The sequence below is a fragment of the Coenobita brevimanus genome, chromosome 24, assembly GCF_032717465.1.
Source record: "Coenobita brevimanus isolate Jiangsu-jjx chromosome 24, ASM3271746v2, whole genome shotgun sequence".
Classification (NCBI taxonomy): Eukaryota; Metazoa; Arthropoda; class Malacostraca; order Decapoda; family Coenobitidae; genus Coenobita; species Coenobita brevimanus.
Genome location: NC_136977.1, coordinates 7,136,582 through 7,160,170, shown reverse-complemented (window position 1 = coordinate 7,160,170; position 23,589 = coordinate 7,136,582). Strand labels below are relative to the sequence as shown.

General features: G+C 40.8%; 1 protein-coding gene across 3 annotated transcripts in view; it reads right to left on the bottom strand.

Moving 5' to 3' along the window:
* Positions 1-23,589, bottom strand: part of LOC145393481 (THUMP domain-containing protein 1) — a 117,494-nt gene that overhangs the window by 65,614 nt on the left and 28,291 nt on the right. For 2 of the 3 annotated variants that reach the window (XM_080267591.1, XM_080267592.1), the window contains exon 3: positions 18,159-19,636. The exons of the other annotated variant lie outside the window; for it this stretch is intronic. In XM_080267591.1, coding sequence (XP_080123717.1) covers positions 18,665-19,636 — 972 coding nt within the window. In that variant the 3' untranslated portion in view covers positions 18,159-18,664. Of the gene's footprint in view, positions 1-18,158; positions 19,637-23,589 lie in introns of those variants that run through there. 3 annotated transcript variants of the gene reach the window in all.

The window sequence follows — 23,589 nt, the reverse complement described above, 5'->3', positions numbered from 1 at the left end:
CAGCTGCTGTATTGATACTATTGTACAGTGCAATCGCTTCCTCGATCAGTGTGTGTGGGGGGGGAGGGAAGTAGGGAAAAAAAAAAAAAAAATCCATTCAGTAGCGACCACCCCAACGAAACCATCTCTGGGGTTACTTGAACATCAGTTTGGTCCCATCCCTATCAAAAGTTAAAGATATGTCCTGGGTTCAAACGTGCTTTTTCAAAACTTTATTACGTTTAAATGCCCTTATTAAAAACTTGGCTGGGTTCCAATTACCTTATTAAAAAGTAACACAACGCAAATACATTTTAAAGGTTGAGGGCACATAGGGCGAGCGTCAGGTTATGACAGGAGGGCCTGTTAACAAACATTTACTGAGCTTAACTTACTGTAATATTAGCGCTGACACAGCTGTTCAATCATGCATTGTCGACGTGGCTATACTATACCCATCCCCTGTCTCACACCTCATCATCCTAGCCTCACACCCAAGGACTAGAAAAATTTATGATCCTTGTGCACACCCTCCAGCTCCTAAACTCATCACCCCAGCCTCACACCCTCCACCCCAGTTTCACACTCCAGCTTCATATTTGTCATCCCAGCCTCACACCCTTCACTCCAGTTTCACACTCCAGCTTCACATTTGTCATCCCAGCCTCACATCTCCTCACTCCAGCTTCACACCCCACCACCCCAGCCTTACATCTCATCACTTCAGCCTCACACTTCATCCCGGCCTCACACCTCATCCCCCCAGCTTCACACTTCATCATCCCAGCCTCACACACCATCACCCCTGCCTAAAACCTCATTATCCCAGCCTCACAGCTCATCACTCCAGCCTCACATTTCATCATCCCAGCACCTGGTTTCACACATCACCCCAGTCTCATATTCCATCACCCCAACCTCATATCCCATCACCCCAACCTCACATCCCATCACCCCAACCTTACACCCCATCAATCCAGCCTCACATCCCATCACCCAAGCCTCACACCTCATCATCCCACCCTCACATATCATCACCCAAGTCTAACAACCCATCACCCAGCCTCACACCCCAACACCCCAGCCTCAAACCCCATAACCTCAGCATCACAACCCATTACCCCAGCCTCACACTGCATCACCCAAGCTTCACACTCCTTCACCTCATTCTCACAATCCATCACCCCAGCCTCACAAGCCATCACTTCAGCATCACAACCTAACACTCCCACATCCTATCCAATCATCCTCTCACAATTCATCAACCCAGCTTCACACCCCATCACCCCTGCCTCACCACCATCACCTTAGTCTTGCACTCTGTTAAGAACAGAGGCTAGGTTACGATGTGCCTTTTAACAGTTTCATGGGCAAGCATGGGAATACCTTAGCTCAGAAGCATAGCCATGGTTCTCCTAAAAAAAAAAAAAAAAAAAAAAAAGTCAGCTTGAGATACACTACATAACACTGTAATCTTAAGTATACAACGGAATGATCTATAGTATTCAGGCCAGAAGAATTCAAGGTAACTATCCTATATCCTAACTTATTCTGGACACAGTAGTATATGTTTTTTTTTTTTTTTTTTTCAATACTGTGTATTTTTCAATAAGGGCCAAGGCATTATCCCTGGGTAGAGGACTAAGGTCTGGAACGTATAGCAATTTATGAGCGGATGCCTTTCCGGATGTCTACCAATGACCCTATGGTGGACTCACACCTACGAGCCTTTGGTCAGAACTGAGCTAGGTAGATCATACCCAATACTTAAAGAGTAACTGCAACACAGACCACCATTAGCTGTCTAACTCTGGCTAGAATAGCAAGATTTCTCACATGAAAGGAGCAACAGTTTTATGTAATGTACCATCCATCCATCATCCAATCATATGCTGCCCCATGAGACACGTAGAAGCGCGGGGCTAGACAAGTTGGTCCTGACATTTAAGATGAGAGTGACCAGCCTCACTCATTCCTAAGTGGCATTACGTGAGCAATAACCCCAACCATCCCTTGGATATAAACCTTCACCGGCTCAATCCGATTGGAGTGCCATAATTACCCACTAAACCACCAGGCACCATAATTTGGTTATATGGTTACCACCCAGTGCAGTAAATGGTTTCCTAGTGTACAGGAAACCATTCAGCTTTGTCACTCAGTGTTGAGTCACCCACAGACAGAAGAAAGAGGAAAGAATGACGAACAGAAAGGCAAAAGAGGTAGTCACCCGTAGGCAGAAGGACGTGGAAAGAATGAAAACAGAAGAGGAAGGAAGGAATGGAGGGAGGAGAGGAAAGGGCAGACACCCGAGAGTAGCACTACATTGAGTGAGTGGATGGTGAGTTGCAATGTACCAATACTTTTAAATATCCACAACTCCTCACCATAAACCCACTCTCATTAAAAAATCTAATCTTTGTACTCAATCAAATGTATAACACACACACACACACACACACACACCTTTCATCACATCATATCTACAATTAATTTATTTATACCCAAACCACAACAGACAACCCTTCTGAAAATACATCCATCCATCCATCATCCATTCCTATGTTGCCCCATGAGAAGTGTTGGAGCCCAGGGCTAGGCAAGTTGGTCCTGACATTTAAGATGAGAGTGACCAGTCTCACTCATCCCTGAGTGGCATTACATGAGCAATAACCCCCAACAAGAGGAAGAAAAGCAGAGAGGAAAGGGCAGACACCCAAAGCAGCACTACACTGAGTGACTGGATGATGAGCACCCCCACCTACCACACTTCTGAAAATATAGTACACTGATACCATATTCCCCACCCTCATCACCTACCACTTACAACTGTTACCTTGCATACCTGTAGATCCAGAGCCTCACCTTCATCATCATCATCTAATCCTGTGTTACCCCATGAGGAGCAGAGGGGACCAGGGCTAGGCAAGTTGGTCTTGGCATTTAAGATGAGAGTGACCAGCCTCACTCATCCCTGAGTGGCATTACATAAGCAATAAACCCCAACCACCCCTTGGATAGAAACCTGAACAGGCTCAATCCAACTGTAGCACCTTAACTCCCCACTAAACCACCAAGCACTAAAATTTGGTTTCATTATACATTATATATATATATATATATATATATATATATATACAGTAATCACTCCAATATCCGACGTAATAGAGCCATAGGTAGGTCCGGATATTGGTTCTGTCCGGATATTGGGCCCCAGCTTATGGACTTGTACTTATGGACCCTAACTCGAAGAAACACCTATACAATTCCCTCTGGACATGCATAGCACCTATTTAAGACCCAAATCACACCAATAAGGCACATAAATGACTGAAATAAATGCAAAAGAAACATAAAATGAGGGTTTAGAAGTAGGTTCATACAATAATAAACATTCTGGTGACTGGCTCCTGGACTGGTACTTATGGACCCTAGCCTAGCCTAACTCAGAAAAACACCTTCCTACTGCACATGCATAGCTCCTAACACCCTATTCACACCAATAAAGGACATTAAAGAGTGAAATGAGGTAAGTATAGTATGGAAAAAAGTACGGTACGAAACATTCTTATGTCCGGATAGTGGGGATGTTCGGATATTGGGCGTCCGGATATTAGAGTGATTACTGTATATATATATATATATAGATAGATAGATATATAGCTATAGATATAGATAGATATAGAGATATAGTGATATATAGATAGATAGATAGATATAGATATATATATAATAGATATATATATATATATATATATATATATGTATGTATATATATATAAATATATATATATGTATATATATATACATATATATATATATATATATATATATATATATATATATATATATATATATATATATATATATATATACAGTAGAACCCCTTTGGTCCGGACCCCTTTGATCCGGATTTCTGTTAATTCGGACAAAATTTAATAATAATAAGCTCCAAAAATATGTTGAAAGTAATTCTAAAGTCATTTTCAGTATCGGCGCAGAAAGCGATCGTCATTCATTTAGTCTCGGATCACGCTAGGTCGCAACATGGGCGCCTGTTTAAACACACACTAGCATTCGTTCCATCAACTAGTTCACCAACCATTTATATTTTTACGCTGTATTTCAAAAGTTAATCCTCCTTACCATGTCCCTTAATGAAAGTGTAGCTTCTGCAGTGAATAAAGGTGTTAAAAGGAGGAGTTTGCTTACACAAAAATGGGTCAGAATATTCTGCAGTGTTTAACCCTTTAAACGCGGATCGTTGCGTTTGCGACGCTCGGCAAAAACGACATAACACCGGAGCGTCGCGTTTGCGATTCTAGTAAATTTTGAATAACCGCGGGCAAGCAGGCTCCAGCTGGTATTTTCTATCAGTACCACCACCCTTTAGCTACAATTAGCATACTTTACCTTAGTACTACTGACCTCCGTTGTTGCCAAGTATCGCGTTTTTTTCCCCCCCTCCCCCCCCACCACGGCCCAGCCAGCCTGGCTGTGATACATGGCAGCGCTCTGACTGCTCAGAACTGTAAATCTGCGCTCTCCTCTCACAAGCAGTTTATGCTACTTGGAAACGCTTGTTTCCCCAGTTGTAACACTAGCTTTTTTTCGCACGGTTTGCCCCTGTTTAGCGTCAGTTTACCCCACGCTTTCAAAGTGACATTATGGCGAGTTCTAGCTCTTCCGAGTCAGTGCAAGCGGCCGACAGGAACGAGAATAAAGTGACGGGTGTAAGGCAGAATAAAAAGCACGCCGCGGTGATCTTTTGGGAAGTAATATGATTGAAAATAATGTAGTATACATGTTTTTAGCTATGAAAATGGAAATGTTTGTTGAGTGACAGAAAGACTGCCGCCGCGCTGCATGTCGGCCGTATGCTTCGTTGATTTTAGCCTTATTTTCAGTGCTTATTGTACAAATACGGATTCCAAACTACCTTTACGTTGTAGTATAAAGTTTACTGTGACAGAATGAGGCTGTGGTAGAGGGGAAACCGGGTTGCTGGAGGTGTGAAATTGAAGATTTGGTTACCCAACTTTACAAGTCTCCACAAGTCCTTGGGTAGTCCACAAAGGCTCAACACCTGTCTCTGGAGAAAGCTGAATGTAAGTACTATCTGCCATACCAAGTATAATGTTCTAGGGTTAATCTCTGATTTTTGGCTAATATTTTCCTACATGTACTCAGACTGCGATACAACCCCGCCACTCAGGGGGGGTCGACTGTTCACGGCCGCGTTTAAAGGATTAATGATTACTGTAGGTTATTTTTTGTACTTAAATGTGCTTTACTTGTACATCAAACATTAGCTTCTTGCCCACATGGGCGTTATCAATATGCCAAAGATGACAATGTATTTTTTGCCTACATAAGTTTTATTTTTATTCCAAATATTACAGTTAATTAATTAATTAATTTTTTTTGCCTACACGGGCCTTAGTCACTTACTACAATTTAAAATGTAGGCTAGTTTTTTGTCATGGCCTTACCTGTAAATTATGCAATACAAAACTATCGTACATGACTAGTTTGGTTATTTTAGTATCCTTTCATCTTTTGCAGTTACGTAGGGTTGACATATGCCACATATGTTAATATTTAACAAACATACCATATGTAGATAGTTTTTGGTGTGAACTGGAGATTACCCTGATGGTCCGAACAATCTGCTAATTCGGACAACCCTTCCCCCCATATAGTCCGAATCAGAGAGGTTCTACTGTATATATATATATATATATATATATATATATATATACAGTAATCCCTTTATATATATATATATATATATATATATATATATATATATATATATATATATATATATATATATATATATATATATATATATATATATATATATATATATATATATATATATATATATATATATATATATATATATATATATATATATATATATATATATATATACACAGTAATCCCTTTATATATATATACAGTAATCCCTCTATTACCTATCCGATGTAATAGAGCCAAAGGCATGTCTGGAAAGTGGGCCTCTGCCTGCTGGACTGGTACTTATGGCCCTAACCCAGCCAAACTTTGAAAGCCACCTAAATAACTCCCTATAGGACATGCATAGCACTTATTTAAACCTATTTAAGACCCTATTCAACCAATAATGGACATAAAGCATGAATTAAATGAAAAGGAACCAGAGAATGAGGAATTAGAAGTGAGTATGGAAAATACTTAGGCCTAGCAGTGTACAAGGTACTGTAGTTACAGCACGTCTGTGGCCACCTCCTTTAACTCTCTAAGGCTCGGGTAGTTTTGAAAATGCTCTTGAAGCATGTGTAGTAATCCAGTGTTGTGCTACACTTAATTCTTTGCACTGTGAGTTATAATTGTTTAACACAGCACATTCTTCTTAATTGCACCACGCATTTCAACCGCCACTTTGCACTCTACACTTAATCCTTCGCACTCTAAATTCTAAGTTCTTAACACTGCACAACACAGTAAATTCCCATGTGGTCTAGTGGCGAGGTATTGCGGTTTATTTACTGTTTATTCATAAAAAATGAGCACAAATGGCATCCACTGCGATGGATGTCTTCCCTGAATGAAGGTTAGGCAGTAACTGGGGACAGGGTTGCCAGATCTGAACTCGGCCACATTATCAAACTCCTCAATTTTCATTACCAAATTTAACTTCTCATCACCAAATTCTTAAAGGAAGCATTTATGCTTCACTAATTATATGTCTATCTGTCTATCATCTATAGCCCGACGCCCTAATCCCACAAAGGGTGGCCGCAGACAAAACGCCTCCAAGTTGCTCTGTCACCCACCATTTGACTACCCTCCCCTCAACTCACCCCCCCTCCCTCATATACCTCTCAACTCCATCCCTCCACCTCATCCTCGGTCTACCCCTCCCTCTCCCTCCCTCCACCTCATCTACATACACCCTCTTAGTCAGTCTTTCATTCTCCATTCTCTCCACATGTCCAAACCACCTCAGTGTATTTCTCCTAATCTTCTCAACCACATCCACATCCACCCCACAAAGTTCCTTCACTTCCTCATTCGTCAACCTGTCCCTCCATGTCACTCCACATGCTCCTCTCAAGTAACTCATTTCCACTGCTCTTGTTCTTGACTTGTTCCCCTCTTGCAAGGTCCACGCCTCGCTTCCATGTGTCAGGGTTGGGATCACAATACTATCATGCAGTGACTACTTAACAAATGGAAATAATCACTCTCCTTATAATCAGCAGCATGTTTTTCTGCGCTATGTATGCTAGCAGATTCATCAAAAAAAGCAGACAGTCCACCGTCTCCATTCTCTATACAGTATCTTCATATGTGTGAAAATCTGTTTGGTAATGGATCATGCTGATTCACTACGAAACGAACTTTTCAGTACCAAATTGGCCCACATTTGGTAATGAAAAATACCAAATGGCAACCATGACTGGGGAGGGAGAAGGAGGAGGAAGGAAGGGGTGAAGGGGCCTTGGTGTAAACAACTGTTTGGCGTCGCGCGGCAATTTCAAATTATGGGTGGGAAAAAATTCGGATTTGAGGGGTATTTTTTTCTTTTTTTGGCCATTTTTGGGTTCTGAAGGTCCAGGCCCACAATATCCAGTAAGTGGGGAGTCCGGAAAGTAAAGGGATTACTTTATACATACTGTATATATATATATATATATATATATATATATATATATATATATATAATATATATATATATACAGTATATATATATATATATATATATATATATATATCTACAGCAAAGGCTTGATATAATGGAATAATTCAGCCAACCCCTATTCCGTTTTATCAAATATTCCACTTTTTCAAGCTTCCGTTCCAAAACCATAGATGGAATGGAATTTTCCGGGAATTTGCGATTTTTCCGATATTTCTTCCCTAACTCATGACCTGAAGCCTATACACAGTTGCTACTAAATTGCTTCTTTTGCTACACACACACATGCTACCTGTGCTAGTCATAATGATACACACAGAGCAGTCAGAACCCACAATAATAACAGCTTGTTTCCGTTACGGACACCCGACGCCTCACGACAGAACGGAAAACTTTCGGTATGTTGCACGTACCTTAAGGAAAAAAGTTGTTCCGTTTTCTCAAGCTTCCGTTTTATCCTGCGTTCATTACATCAAGCTTTTACAGTATATATCTATCTATCTATTGCCAGACGCCTCAATCCTGTACAGGGTGGCCACACACAAATCGCCTCCATGTCACCCTGTCCCCCGCCATTTCACTGCCCTGTTCCCAACTCACACCCCCCTCTCTCATATACCTCTCCACCCCATCCCTCCATCTCATCCTCAGCCTCCCCCTCCCTCTCCCCCCCACCACCTCACTCACATACACTCTCCTCATCAGTCTCTCACACTCCATCCTCTCCACATGGCCAAACCACCTCAGTGTGTTCCTCCTAATGCTTCCTATCACATCCACATCCACACCACAACGCTCCTTTATATCTTATGTGTGTGTATATATATATATATATATATATATATATATATATATTTATATATATTTATGGATCAGTTGGTCAAGGATTGTGTGGGTAAAGTTGAAAGTTGGAATACAAATGTGGGCGATTGTGTGTGTGTATGCGCCAACGCAAGATCGTGCTAGAAGAGTGAGAGAAGAGTTCTGGACAAATGTGGAAGTGTGCATGGAAAAGTTTGGAAGGAATGAGAGAGTGTTTTTGATTGGTGATATGAATGGTAAAGTTGGTAATGTGAAGGTGGATGAAATAGTTGGTGAGTGGGGTGTGCCTGCTGAGATAGATGAGAATGGGAGTGCGTTAGTGGACATTTGTGCTGGGAGGGGGTTGGTGATAGCCAATACCCTCTTCAGGCATAAAATGATCCACAGGTATACATGGCGAGTGATGAGAAGGGTGGGAGGTGAACTGAATGAAAGGAAGGCAATGACTGATTATGTGTGTGTGGATGAAAGGATCCGAAGATGTGTAAAGGATGCAAGAGTGTATAGAGGGTGGGGGAGTGGACTTTCTGACCACTACTTGGTGGTGGCCAGAATTAGGATGCAAGTAAGATGGAGGAATAGAAGAAGGGAAAGACGAGAGGAAGGAGTAGTTGCAAGGAGAGTGGAAAGGTTACAAGAGGATGAGAAAAAGGCAGAGTATAAGAGAGAAGTGGAGGAACGATTGGGCAAATATGAATTGGAGCAGATGGGAGACGTGGAAGGTGTGTGTTATTTACAGAAGAAATATGTGCAGCATGTGATGTGGTGTGTGGAAGGAAGAGAAGACAGAGGGGGGTGCAAGGAACAGAGTGGTGGACTGAAGAGGTGAAACAGGCTGTGGCACAAAAGAAGAAAGCATACAATGAATGGATGAGAAATAGGGGCGTGGAAGAAGTTGAGAGGCGGAAGAGAGAGTTATATGTGGAAAGGAAGAGAGAGGTGAAAAGATTAGTAAGAGAGAGTAAGAAGAGAGTGGATGAGGAATTTGGAAGGAATTTGAGTGTAAAGTGGAGGGACTGTAAGAAAATGTTCTGGAGAGAAGTGAAAAGAGTAAGACAGGGTGGAAGTGAAGTTAGCAGGGGAGTGAAAGATAAAAATGGTAGATTACTAGTGGAGAAGGGAGAAAAAGTGAGCAGATGGAGAGAACACTTTAAGGAATTGTTGAACGTAGAGGATGGAAGTAATGCGAGTATAAGTGGCTGGGGAATGGCTGGGAGAAGGAGGGAGGTGAGAAGACAGGAAGAAATCAGTAGGATAGAAGTTGTGGAAGCAATGAAGAAAGTTAAATCGGGGAAAGCCCCAGGAATTGATGGAGTGTGTGGTGAAATGCTGAAGCATGGGGGAGAGATAGTAGTAGAATGGATGTGGAAGATGTGCAGATTGGCCTGGGAGGAAGGTAGAGTCCCGGAGGATTGGAAGTCAGGTATAATTATTCCCTTGTACAAAGGAAAAGGGGAAAAAGAAGTGTGTGGTAATCATAGGGGCATTTGTCTTCTTAGTATAATAGGAAAAGTGTATGGTAGGATACTTATAGACAGAGTTAGAGAAAGAACAGAGAAATTAGTTGGAGAAGAACAGGGAGGCTTTAGGAAGGGAAGAGGTTGTGTAGATCAGATATTCATTCTTAGATCTTTAGTGGAAAAATTTCTAGAGAAGGGAAAGAAGTTGTATGCGGCTTTCATGGATTTGGAGAAAGCATATGACAGGGTGGATAGACAAGGATTGTGGAAAGTGTTAAGAATATATGGAGTAGATGGGAAGTTGTTGAATGCTGTGAAGAGTATGTACGATGGTGCGAAGGCTGCAGTGCGTGTGGATGGTGAACTAAGTGAATTTTTCTCTTTGAAAGTTGGTTTGAAACAGGGATGTGTCATGTCTCCATGGTTGTTCAATCTGTACATGGATGGGGTAATAAAAGAGGTACAAGGTAGGGTAGTGGATGTTGGAGTGGCCCTGGTGAGAGAGGATAGTGTTTGGAAACTCCCTGTACTGTTGTTTGCAGATGATACTGTGTTGTTGAGTGAAGACGAAGGGGAGCTGCAAGGCTTGGTGGATGAGTTTGAGAGAGTGTGTAAGAAATGGAACCTAAAGGTGAATGTAGGGAAGAGTAAAGTGATGGTCTTTGAGAGAGGTGAAGTTAGTGAATGTACAGCGAGGTTGGATGATGAGGAATTGGAAAATGTGAGTACGTTTAAGTACTTGGGTAGTGTGATGAGTAAGGATGGAGGTTTGGAGGGTGAAGTGCTTGAAAGGGTACAGCAGGGAAGAAAGGTTGCTGGTTCTTTGAAAGCAGTGATAAGAAACAGGGAAGTGAGCATGGAAGTGAAAAAGTTACTACATGACAGTATTGTGATACCAACTCTAACGTACGGAAGTGAAGCTTGGACATTGTTGGAAGGACACAAGTCAAGAGTGAGAGCAGTGGAAATGAGTTATTTAAGAGGAGCCTGTGGAGTCACGTGGAGAGACAGGCTGACGAATGAGGATATAAAGGAGCGTTGTGGTGTGGATGTGGATGTGATAGGAAGCGTTATGAGGAACACACTGAGGTGGTTTGGCCATGTGGAGAGGATGGAGGATGAAAGACTGACGAAGAGAGTGTATGTGAGTGAGGTGGAGGGGGGAAGAGGGAGGGGGAGGCCGAGGATGAGATGGAGGGATGGGGTGGAGAGGTACATGAGAGAGGAGGGTGTGAGTTGGGAGCAGGGCAGTGAAATGGCGGGGGACAGGGCGACTTGGAGGCGATTTGTTTGTGGCCACCCCAAACGGGATTGAGGCGTCTGGCAATAGATAGATAGATAGATAGATATTTATATATATATATATATATATATATATATATATAGTGGGGGCACTCACCATCCACTCAATCAATGTAGTGCTGCTCTCGGGTGTCTGCCCTGTCCTCTCCTCCATCCTTCTTTCCTTCCATCTTCTTCTATCTTTCTTTCCTTCATTCTTTACTCATCCTTCTGCCTACGGGTGACTTTACACTCCCTCTTCTGTCTTTCATTCCTTCATTCTTTCCTCTTCCTTCTGCCTATGGGTGACTCTACACTGAGTGACAAGCCAAATGGTTTCCTGTACACCAGGAAACTATTTACTACGCTGGGTGGTAACCATATAACCAAATTTTGGCGCCTGGTGGTTTAGTGGGTAATTATTGTGCTCCAATCGGATTGAGCCAGTGAAGAGGTGGTTGGAGTTTATTCCTCACGTAATGCCACCCAGGGATGAGTGAGGTTGGTCACTCTCATCTTAAATGTCAGGACCAACTGCCTAGCCCCGGGCTCCTACGCTCCTCATGGGGCAACGTGGGATTAGATGATGGATGGATGGATGGATGGATATATACATACTGTATATATATATATATATACATATATATTATGCATCTGACTCTGGGCATAGGTTTCACAGCCTGCTCCCAAGGCCCAGCAGTCCCAGTACATACCATACACCTCTACATGTCACCACTTCAGCGCCAACACCCACCGTCCATACTGAATACATGCTAGGGGTGTCTTATTCAGGACTGCTGTATTGGTATTAGCGGGGGTATTTTTATGACACGTCGGCAGATCTTATGGTAGATCAGTAAAGTTTGGTTTTATGAAATTCAAATCCTGTTCCCTGCCCCAGCAGGGATTTGAACCTGGGTCTGGTAGGATTGCAGGCCACTATTCTAGCAACTGAGCCACTGCCTCCCCCGGGTTACCACCCAGCAAAGTAAATGGTTTCCTGGTGTACAGGAAAACATTTGGCTTGTCACTCAGAGTAGAGTCACCCATAGGTGGAAGAAGATGAAAGAATGAAGGAAAGAAAGACAGAAGAGAGAGTGTGAAGTCACCCATAGGCAGAAGGAAGACGAAAGAATGAAGGAAGTAAAGACAGAAGAGGAATGAAGGAAGAAAGGAAAGGGCAGTCATGTTAGGGCAGCACTACAAGTAAGTGGATGGTGAGTGCCCCCACCTACCACCCTGATAATATAAATTATATCAACTCAAAACATTTACCTTACATTACCTCTTTTTTCATGTTCTTTTATTCAACTATAAGACATCTTCATACACAATGTGTATACAAACTACAACTGTATAATCTACTGTGCAACTTCCTGAAAACCTAAATTGCATCCATTGCCTATCAAACATTATCAATACAAATCACAGGTACAGGATAAACTGCTAAATACATATATAATAGTTTTATATAAAGGTTAATCCTATTTATACTATCAACTAAAAGGCACATTATATCAAAATTCCTAACATCCATCAACTACCTGTATCAGTATATACTTGTTGTCTTAAGTCTCTATGTACCTGGTACATATTTAAAGTGCTATTAAGCTTTCATTTAATCATGTTTTTAAGGCTTACCAAATATCTTCTGGGCAAAAATGAAAGTAACTATGCTAGTAGATAAAAGACAAACTCAAATTCGGTCTTGCATTGAAATGTCAGTGATCATAACCGTCCTAACCACACTTCGTAATAGTAAATGGGGTAGGCAGGATACATGAAATGGAAAACACAAAAGTGGAAAAACTATCAACAAAGCACCAAGCAAACTGGTAATACATACTTTCATCATCATTCAAGCCTTCAAAATTCTCACTCTGCTCTATGTACAAACCAAGCACACCATGTGCTTTATCTGATTAAAGCAATGTCCATAATAAATGTGAAGCAAAACAATGTTAACTACTGTACTATTATGTTTAGTAAAATTACCACCCTACATCTAAACTCTTGCATTATCTAATCTTCCCCAGGCTTGAAGAAAGTCTGCTACACCAATCTATATTGTTGCACTCCATTAACTTAAAAGCCTTGCTACTTGCTGGAAAGAACATACAACTGAATATTTGGTCATATTGAGTTAAATTTTACCTCTTATTAAAATGTCATTACATACAGAAGGCTGACTCTTTAAAGATAAGATTAATGCAGGATGATATATATATATATATATATATATATCACTTGTCACTTCAACATTGCACCTTTCAATTACAGTATAGTCACTTTACTTCAGCTAAGATTAATGTAGGATGATGAAAGTAAGCCTTTACAACAGCTTCCTTCTCAAAGGGACTGAATAATAGACTCCTTTGTGAAACAAAATAAAATTGTTATGGAAAGCTAAATAATGGCTAGTTTAGCATACTCTGTAATTCAAAAAAGTTGTAAAAAGTTAATAATCAGAAAGACATATTGGAAGTACACTATGTGGCATTACTAACCACAGCATACTGGTATTCCAGAACACATTGGAAGAGAGTGGCATTATTTGTTATTTAGCAGTTTATCCTAGTTTAATTATTGTATATTTAGAGAAAGCAAGAGGTATGGTGTGTAAATGAAAAGAAGCCTTGTAATGCCAGATAGTAGCTGAAGTAAAGTGACTATACTGTAATTGAAAGGTGCAATGTTGAAGTGACAAGTGATATACCGGTATATATATATATATATATATATATATATATATGTATATATATACACTTCAACATTGCACCTTTCAATTACAGTATAGTCACTTTACTTCAGCTACTATCTGGCATTACAAGGCTTCTTTTCATTTACACACCATTGAAGTGACAAGTGATATACCGGTATATATATATATATATATATATATATATATATATATATATATATATATATATATATATATGTATATATATACACTTCAACATTGCACCTTTCAATTACAGTATAGTCACTTTACTTCAGCTACTATCTGGCATTACAAGGCTTCTTTTCATTTACACACCATATCTCTTGCTTTCTCTAAATATACAATCATTAAACTAGGATAAACTGCTAAATAACAAATAATGCCACTCTCTTCCAATGTGTTCTGGAATACCAGTATGCTGTGGTTAGTAATGCCACATAGTGTACTTCCAATATGTCTTTCTGATTATTAACTTTTTACAACTTTTTTGAATTACAGAGTATGCTAAACTAGCCATTATTTAGCTTTCCATGACAATTTTATTTTGTTTCACAAAGGAGTCTATTATTCAGTCACTTTCAAGTACCTAATATCAGCCATTACTTTAATAAAAACAATAGAAGCTAATCCCTTACTTCCCTTTTGGATGCTCCAGACAGCCTTGGGTGTGGAACAGCCTGAGGCTAGGCTACCACAATCCAGATCATTCAGGCTGCAGAATACCACTCTGTCACTGGCAACAGTTTACAGGATAAATAACCACTGACCATCTTCCGGATCTGAACCACAGCATGCTAATGAATGGCTTCCACTGACTAATATATTCTGGCCGTTCTAAGAAATCATACACTGATGTTTTTTTTTTTTTTTACTGGTCTCAAGTCTTCAATCTCTGCAAAGTTACTAAAGTTCTTACATATTCTTATATCTCTTGAACAGCATTATTCCACTGTAGTACATCAACAGCACACGAAGATCTGATCTTAACCCCTAGGATACGCAATTCGATCGACCGAACTTCCCTGAAAACCTGTATGTGGAGCCGATTTTTCAAATCTTACAGAAGTAAAAAGTTTTGTGGCTAAGGTTTAGAGCTTGAATTTGCACACCATATGCCTCAAACCAGAGCATTCTAGACCAACTGGTTACTGAGCTTTTGCCTGCCAAAGATTGTCAAAAACTGACTGGCAACCCTTGCATATAGGGAGAGAAAAAAAAAAATTGCACCAACATCAATTTTGGTATTACAGAATGAAAGATCTTGATATTACACACCAGAAAATGTATATATTATTCTCATATGTCAAATGTTTACCACGTAGCCACAGCAAGAAAGTAGCAGGAGGTGGAGGGAGTATGAAGGGATGAAGGGAGTATGAAGGGATGGAAGGGGAAGAATGAGGGAGGAAGGTGGAGGGAGGATGGTGGGGGGAGTGTGGCATAGAAAAATCAGCTTTATAGAGTTGGTAAGAGGAGCTGTGAGTCCTGTCACATTCGGGGGAGGGGAAGAGGGAAGAGAAGGTTCGAGGGAAAGGTAGATGGCGAGAGGGCGGTGGGGGAATCACCCCCCCTCACTGTGGGTAGGGGGCTGGATCCTCCCCCCACACTACTCAGAACTTAGTACTCATTGGTTTGCATCAATATACGTCACAATTGGGCTGAAGCCTAGTGGCCGCAGTTTTTTTCAAAGGCTCCTCTATTGATCCTATACGGCATCAGCCAAATTCTGGAAAAGGATCAATCAATCCTATTATTACTTTAGGTGTTAAGTCTCATTTATTAATCTAGTATGTCTTTTTTTTCAGATGTTGCAATATCACATAATTTAATAATTTAAAGATTACTTTTCAATGTATAAATCTCTGTATAATTCCACCTGATATTTCTACTTCCTTCACTACATTAGATAAATATTCATTTTACCTTCCTGTTAAACTTTTATATCAATTAATCTGTCAAAGAGTTTTGTGCTCTTTTTAAGGTTTGCATCAGTTTTAATCATTATAAAGAAATGGTCACTTGCAAATTTTGGGCAACAAGGAGATAGAAAATACTGACAGAGCTAATTTTGGTGGTACAGTATTAGCACAAATCACGCTTACAATAGAAATCTATCGTCTGAAAACAGCTTTGACATAATATCAGGTACGGTACTTGCTAACCAATATTATGCATCAATTTAGAGATAAATAAGGAAAGCACAGTATCAAAGACTGTCTGTAGTTTGTGTTTGAGAAACTGATTATTTTCCTTACTTAAATGGTAGGCGGTGGTGACCATCATCCACTCACTTGATGTAGTGCTGCCTACTTTTTCCTTAGCCTTTATCATTCCTTTTCTGTGCCTGCCCTCCTCTCTTCCTATTTTTCCCATCTTTCCTGCCACTTCTTATTGCTTTTCTTTCCCTTACAGGTGGCTTTACATTAAATGACAGGCCAAATGGTTTCTTGTAAGCCAAGAAACCATTTACAACACTGGGTGGTAACCATATAACCAAACCATACATGCTCCCTACATGTCAACAAGTGGGTTGGTGGAGGGTTAGTGCCCCTCCCCGTAAAACAAATAATTTGAAGTCAAATGGCCACCCCTTACAGGATTATGGTGTCTGGCAACAGCTTGATAGATAGATAATCAAAGCATAATATTATTAAGCTAAAACATGATATTGTCAATTCTGTTTTCATCCATCCATCCATCATCCAATCCTACGTTGCCCCATGAGGAGAGTAGGAGCCCGGGGCTAGGCAAGTTGGTCATGACATTTAAGTATGAGAGTGACCAGTCTCACTCATCCCTGAGTGGCATTATTTGAGCGATAAACCCCAACCACCCCTTGGATATAAACCTTCTCCAGCTCAATCCAACTGGAGCACCGTAATTACCCATTAAACCACCAGGTGCCAAAATTTGGTTATATGGTTAACATCCAGCATAGTATATGGTTTCCTGGTCTACAGGAAACCATTTGGCTTGTCACTCAGTGTAGAGTCACCCCCAGGCAGAAGAAAGAGGAAAGAATGAGGGAAAGAAAGAAGAAGGAGAGTACAGTCACCCATAGGCAGAAGGACGAGGAAAGAATGAAGGAATGAAAGACAAAAGAGGATGGAAGGAAAGCAGGATGGAGGAGGGGAAAGGGCAGACACCTGAGTGCAGCACCACATCGAGTGAGTGGATGCTGATGTAGTGCTGCTCTCGGGTGTCTGCCCTTTCCCCTCCTCCATCCTTCCTTCCTTCCATCCTCTTCTGTCTTTCTTTCCTTCAGTCTTTCCTCTTCTTTCTGCCTATGGGTGACTGTACACTCCCTCTTCTGTCTTTCTTTCCTTCATTCTTTCCTCTTCCTTCTGCCTGTGGGTGACTCTACACTGAATGACAAGCTAAATGGTTTACTGTACACCAGGAAACCATTTACTATGCTGGGTGGTAACCATATAAACAAATTTTGGCACCTGGTGGTTTAGTGGGTAATTATGGCGCTCCAGTCAGATTGAGACGGTGAAGGTTTATATCCAAGGAATGGTTGGGATTTATTGCTCACGTAATCACACACGATTAATCTATTAAATGTGATTTATGGAGATATGAAAATGATCAATGACAATATTTTCAGCTTCTTTGCAGTCCAAAACTCGCAAGTGGCCCACTGAAGGCTTTACTGAAATTGCCGAAACCAATCATTATTTCTTAATTTTCTAGGCAACATTGTTGAACCGGAATACTGTCACTCAGACAGTAAAACCTGGATATGGGGGTATGTGTATATCCTCAATTTCCCAATTTCTGCTCACGTGTTCCAGTTTATTTAGGTACACATGCATTTTACTGTCATCATCATTATCATCTAATCCAGAATTGCCCCCATAAGGGGCATAGGAACCAGGGACAAGGCAAGATGGTCCTGACATTTAAGATGAGAGTGGCCAGCCTCACTCATCCCTGAGTGGCATTACATGAGCAATAAACCCCAACCACCCCTTGGATATAAACCTGCACTAGCTCAACCTGATTGGAGTACCTTGATTACCCACAAAACCACCAGGTGCCATAATTTGGTTACATGGTCACCATCCAGTGTAGTAAATGGTTTCACTTAGTGTAAAGTCACCCATAGACAGAAAGAAGAGGAATGAATGAAGGAAAGAAAGACAGAAGAGGAAGGAAGGAAAGAAGGAAGGAAGAAAGGAAAGAGCAGGCACCCGAGGGCAGCACTACATTGAGAGAGTGGATGGTGAACGCCCCCACCTACCACTTATAATGATCTTATGATTTTACGTAATATGCTATTATATTGCATACCACTTCATGGTGCCACACATAAAAGAATACTTCCTCTTGAAGGAATTCCCATACTGGGGTTGGTCATGGTACAACAGAAGTTTTCTCTGGACTTTGAGCTAAAAATAAGGGCTAAAATCAGCTAATTACTTCCAAACAATCACTGGGAACTATGGTACTGTATATGGAAAAAAGAAATCTTAGGTGTGTAATAAAATTTGTACCAATATGTGCCTCAGTTTAGATTCTGATAACTTACTTATGGCTGAGTTTCCTGTCTAAGAGTGATGCCAGTGTGAGTAGTTACCAAGCTGGTAGCCACACTGCACTCTCATGATAGTACTCCTTAGGGATGATGGCAGCTGACCATCTACTACCTTTAAAAATATGTTCGGCTTGCAGTTCAAGATTTCTTTATCTGTTTGCACATAAGGGAAGTCACACTTTATCATCTTCCTCCATATCATCCTTGTCTTTCACATTTTCTGTCACCATACCATTCTTGTTAGTTTCTTCCCAATCCTCTGCCCTATTCTGACTCTTGCCCTCTTCAACCCCTGCCTCATTCTGACTCTTTCCCTCCTCAACCCCTGACTCATCCTGACCCACATTTTCTCCAGTCTCTGTCTCAACCTGACTCATTCCCTCTTCCACTCCTGCCCCATCATGACTCTTTTTTTTTTCAACTCCAGCCCCATCCTGACCCATTCCCTCTTCAACTATTGCCTCATCTTTCACCTTTGCAACTCCCGCCTCATCCTCAACATTTATCCCATTCTGATCCTTACACTGCAACTGCTGAGTCTCACCTAGACTTGACCTACTATCTATTAACTTTTCTTGGACTTTCTTTTCTACATTTTGTTCTCCCTTTCTCTTAGTGGCAATGGTCACTACATTGTACTTTGAATATCTGGAAAAATACCATGGTAGGAGACTGAGGCAACAAATATTTTTTATCACCTCAACATTTAAAACTACTTCAGAAGTTTTCACATCAGGGGTGTTCTGTGGGTGAGCTTCTTGGAGAATCTTTACCAAGGAAGCTATCAGAGTCTCACGCTTTACTGAGCTGTTGTTGCGAGCTTTGAATGCAACGTAAAAAGTCTTTCCACTCTTTTCAAAGAATGCTTCTGCTAGATGCTTTACAGCTTTCTCTATATCATCTTGGAAAGCTTTACAAGTAACCTGAACTGGGATAAGCCTGAGAAGCCGCTTTGTACATTGTTCCTGAGTGTCAATGATGTGATCCATGATGGCTAATGAGAGAGATAAGGGGTCGGGCAGGGTAGTCTTGATAAAGATGCAGTTAGAAGCTCCACTATCCACGAGATGAAACCTTGTATACTGTTTCTTCTTCTGCCTCTCTGGCTGGCCTGAGCTCTGGGTCTGCATTACTTTCAGGTCTGCCTGTGTATGCAAGACTAAATATCATCATCATCATCCTGTCTCTTGTTTCCCACTTGCAGGTGGGGTAAGGTAGTGTATACAAAACCAAGAAAAGGAAAGAATACAGCAGTGAGAGCACTAATTAATACCATGCCCAATGAAATGAGCCACAAATGCATTCATTCACCAATCAAGCCCCTGGAATCCTAGCTCCATCTCTATATATCTATCTATCTATTGCCAGATGCCTTAATCCTGTAAGGGGTGGCCACAAACAAATTGCTTCCATGTCACTCTGTCCCCTGCCATTTCATTGCTCTGCTCCCAGCTCACACTCTGCTCTCTCATGTACCTCTCCACTCTATCCCTCCATCTCATCCTTGACCCGCCCCTTCCCTCTCCCCCCATCCACCTCACTTACATACACTCTCCTCATCAGTCTCACTCTCCATCCTCTCCACATGGCCATACCACCTTAATGTGTTTCTCCTAACGCTGAAGTGTGTGGTGAAATGCTGAATATGAGGGAGAGACAGTAATAGAATGGATATGGAAGATGTGCAGATGGGCCTGGGAGTAAGGTAAAGTCCCGAAGGCTTGGAAGTAAGGTATAATTATTCCCTTGTACAAAGGAATAGGGGAAAAAGAAGTGTGTGGCAATCATAGGGGCATTTGCCTTCTTAGTGTAATAGGAAAAGTATATGGTAGGATACTAACTGACAGAGTTAGGGAAATAACAGAGGTATTAGTTGGAGAAGAACAAGGAGGTTTTAGGAAGGGAAGAGGTTGTGTAGATCAGATATTCATTCTTAGATCTTTGGTGGAAAAGTTTCTAGAGAAGGGAAAGAAGCTGTATGCAGCCTTCATGGATCTGGAGAAAGCATATGACAGGGTGGATAGACAAGAATTGTGGAAAGTATTAAGAATCTATGGAGTAGATGGGAAGTTGTTGAAGGCCATGAAGAGTACGTATGAGGGTGCTAAGGCTGCAGTGTGTGTGGATGGTGAACTAAGTGAATTTTTCTCTTTGAAGGTTGGAGTGAAAAAAGGATGTGTCATGTCTCCATGGTTGTTCAAACTGTATATGGATGGGGTTTAAAAAAAAAAAAAAAAAAAAAAAAAAAAAAAAGCAGGGCAGTGGATGTTGAAGCAACCCAAGTGAGAGAGGGCAGTGTTTGGAAACTCCCTGTACTGTTGTTTGCAGATGATACTGTGTTGTTAAGTGAAGACAAAGGGGAGCTGCAAGGCTTGGTGGATGAGTTTGGGAGTGCGTGTAAGAAACGGAATCTAAAGGTGAATGTAGGGAAGTGTAAAGTGATTTTCTTCGAGAGACGTGAAGCCAGTGAATGTACAGTAAGACTGGATGGGGAGGAAATGGAGAATGTGAGTGCATTTTTAAGTACGGTACTTGGGTAGTGTGATGAGTAAAGATGGAAATTTAGAGTGTAAAGTGCTAGAAAGGGTGCAGCAGGGAAGAAAGGTTGGTGGTTCCTTGAAAGCAGTGATATGAAACAAGGAAGTGAGCATGGAAGTGAAAAAGTTATTACATGACAGTACCGTGATACCAACTCTGACATATGGAAGTGAGGCTTGGATACAAGTCAAGAGTGAGAGCAGTGGAAATGAGTTATTTGAGAGGAGCCTGTGGAGTCACATGGAGAAACAGACTGATAAATAAGGATGTAAAGGAGTGTTGTGGTGTGGATGTGATAGGAAGCATTAGGAGAAATACACTGAGGTGGATTGGCTATGTGGAGAGGATGCAGAGTGTGAGACTGACAAGGAAAGTGTATGTGAGTGAGGTGGAGGGGGAGGAAGGGGGGGGCCAAGGATGAGATGAAGGGATGGAGTGGAAAAGTATATGAGAGAGGGGGTGTGAGTTGGGAGTAGGGCAGCGAAATGGTGGGGGACAGGACGACATGAAGGCAATTTGATTGTGGCCACCCCATATGGGATTAACCCTTAGCCGGCGGTGGAACTATATGTAGACTGTGTAAAATCGACTGAAAAATTGCGGGGAGACTATATATAGATGCTACCCCCAAAATTGTCCCCTGTAAATCCTAGCAGTGACTACATATAGACAGTAATGTGTGAGTGCCCTAGAGCCTCAGATATCCCTATCTGGCAACCTACGGGTAGTGGTTGGCCTATATAAGGGTGAGCACCTGATGACTCACTCAGTCAGTTCCCAGCTCTTGGAGGGGTGCAGCACTCTTTTGTTTCTCCTGTAGAACCCCAACCATGCTTTTCTTTTGATATTTGGATGTCATACAGTACAAGTCCCATTATTCGGCATCTATGGGACCAGGATGATGCCGAGAAATTAGATTTGCCGAATAATCAAAAACCTACCCACTCAGTACCTTAAATATATTGGTGAACACTCATCACCACCTACGGTACGGTATTACAACTGTGTTTGGAGAGAGTACTGTATACTGTACAATACTGCAATCAATACAGTACTATACCTGAATCTGAAATACAGTATATATATATATATATATATATATATATATATATATATTAGTGAACATATACAAGTGTAATGACACAGTAGGCATACAAGTCAGATAACACTTCCTGGATGGCCGAAATGATACGGAATATTACCTACCAGCTCAGTACATCACTTGTATTGGTGAACTCATCACTACTTATATTATTACAAATATGTTTGGAGTGAGTACTGTATATAGTACTTTTTCCAAACAAAATAAAATAGTTGGAAAATTGCATAAAATAAAGTAAAGGGATCTGAATTGGTAAGGTCTTCTGATGAACGTTATAACTTACATTTAGCACTCATTCTTTTGTTCATTTTTTTTTGTTTACATGTGAAAGGAGAGTACTGATGGAAACAGTAATGTATTCCATGAACCCCTTAATAACCTCCGACATTGAACAACCCTTTACAGTACCGATGTCGAGTTAGTGAGCTATGGAAAAACTGTGAACAATTATGGGAATGGAACGAAGGTCACTGGTATGATTACACGACTCTACCTACGATTCCAAGCAGTCAGGGGGTCAGTTAATCTCAGATGTTTTCGCCCATTTGGTAAATGCACCGTAACTTTATTAATTCTCCAGTCAATCATAGCGAATCATAGCATGGGTTTAGGAAGCTAAATAACACATTTCTAGGTGCACCAGACGATTATCTTCACATCTTATAAGAAAATGGAAGAAATTAAATCCCTCTCTGAGTACGTAAAGTTCTTCCATTCTTCTGAAATCAATTTATTTTTCTTAAAGATGGGAAGATAATCGTCTGGCTCACCTAGCAATGTGTTATTTAGCTTCCTAAACCCATGCTATGATTTGCTATGAGTCATGGAAAGACTGATAAAGTTACGGTGTATTTACCAAATGGACGAAAACATCTGAGATTAACCGACCGCCTAACTGCTTGGAATCGTATCGTAGTCATGCAAACATACCAGTGACCTTCATTCCCTCCCCATAATTGTTCAGTTTTTTTATAGCTCACACTAACTTAACATCACTGACATCGGCACTGTAAAAGGTTGTTCAATGTCGGAGGTTATTAAGGGGTTAATGGGATATATTACTGTTTGCATCAATGCTCTCTCTTTCACGTTAAGCACAAAAACAAAGAAAAGAATGAGAACTAAATGTACGTTTAACTTTCATCAGAAAGACCTTAGCAATTCATATTCCTCCAGTTTATTTTTAAGTATTTTTCTGACTTTAGGTTAGGTTAGGTTCGGTTAAATACAGTTAAACTCGGTTAGGTTAGGTTAGGTTCAGTTACACAGGACAGTCCCACCATTATGCTGAGGAATAAAAATACTAGAGCTGTCACAGCCGTACAGCTAAAAACAACAGGGAAACTGATTTAACAAGCAACATTTATTTATGGGTAATGCATTACAGTGTCATGGGCTACTCAATTACCGGTAAGTCATTTTCATGAAGGCATCAAGAATGAAAGAATTTCAAGAATT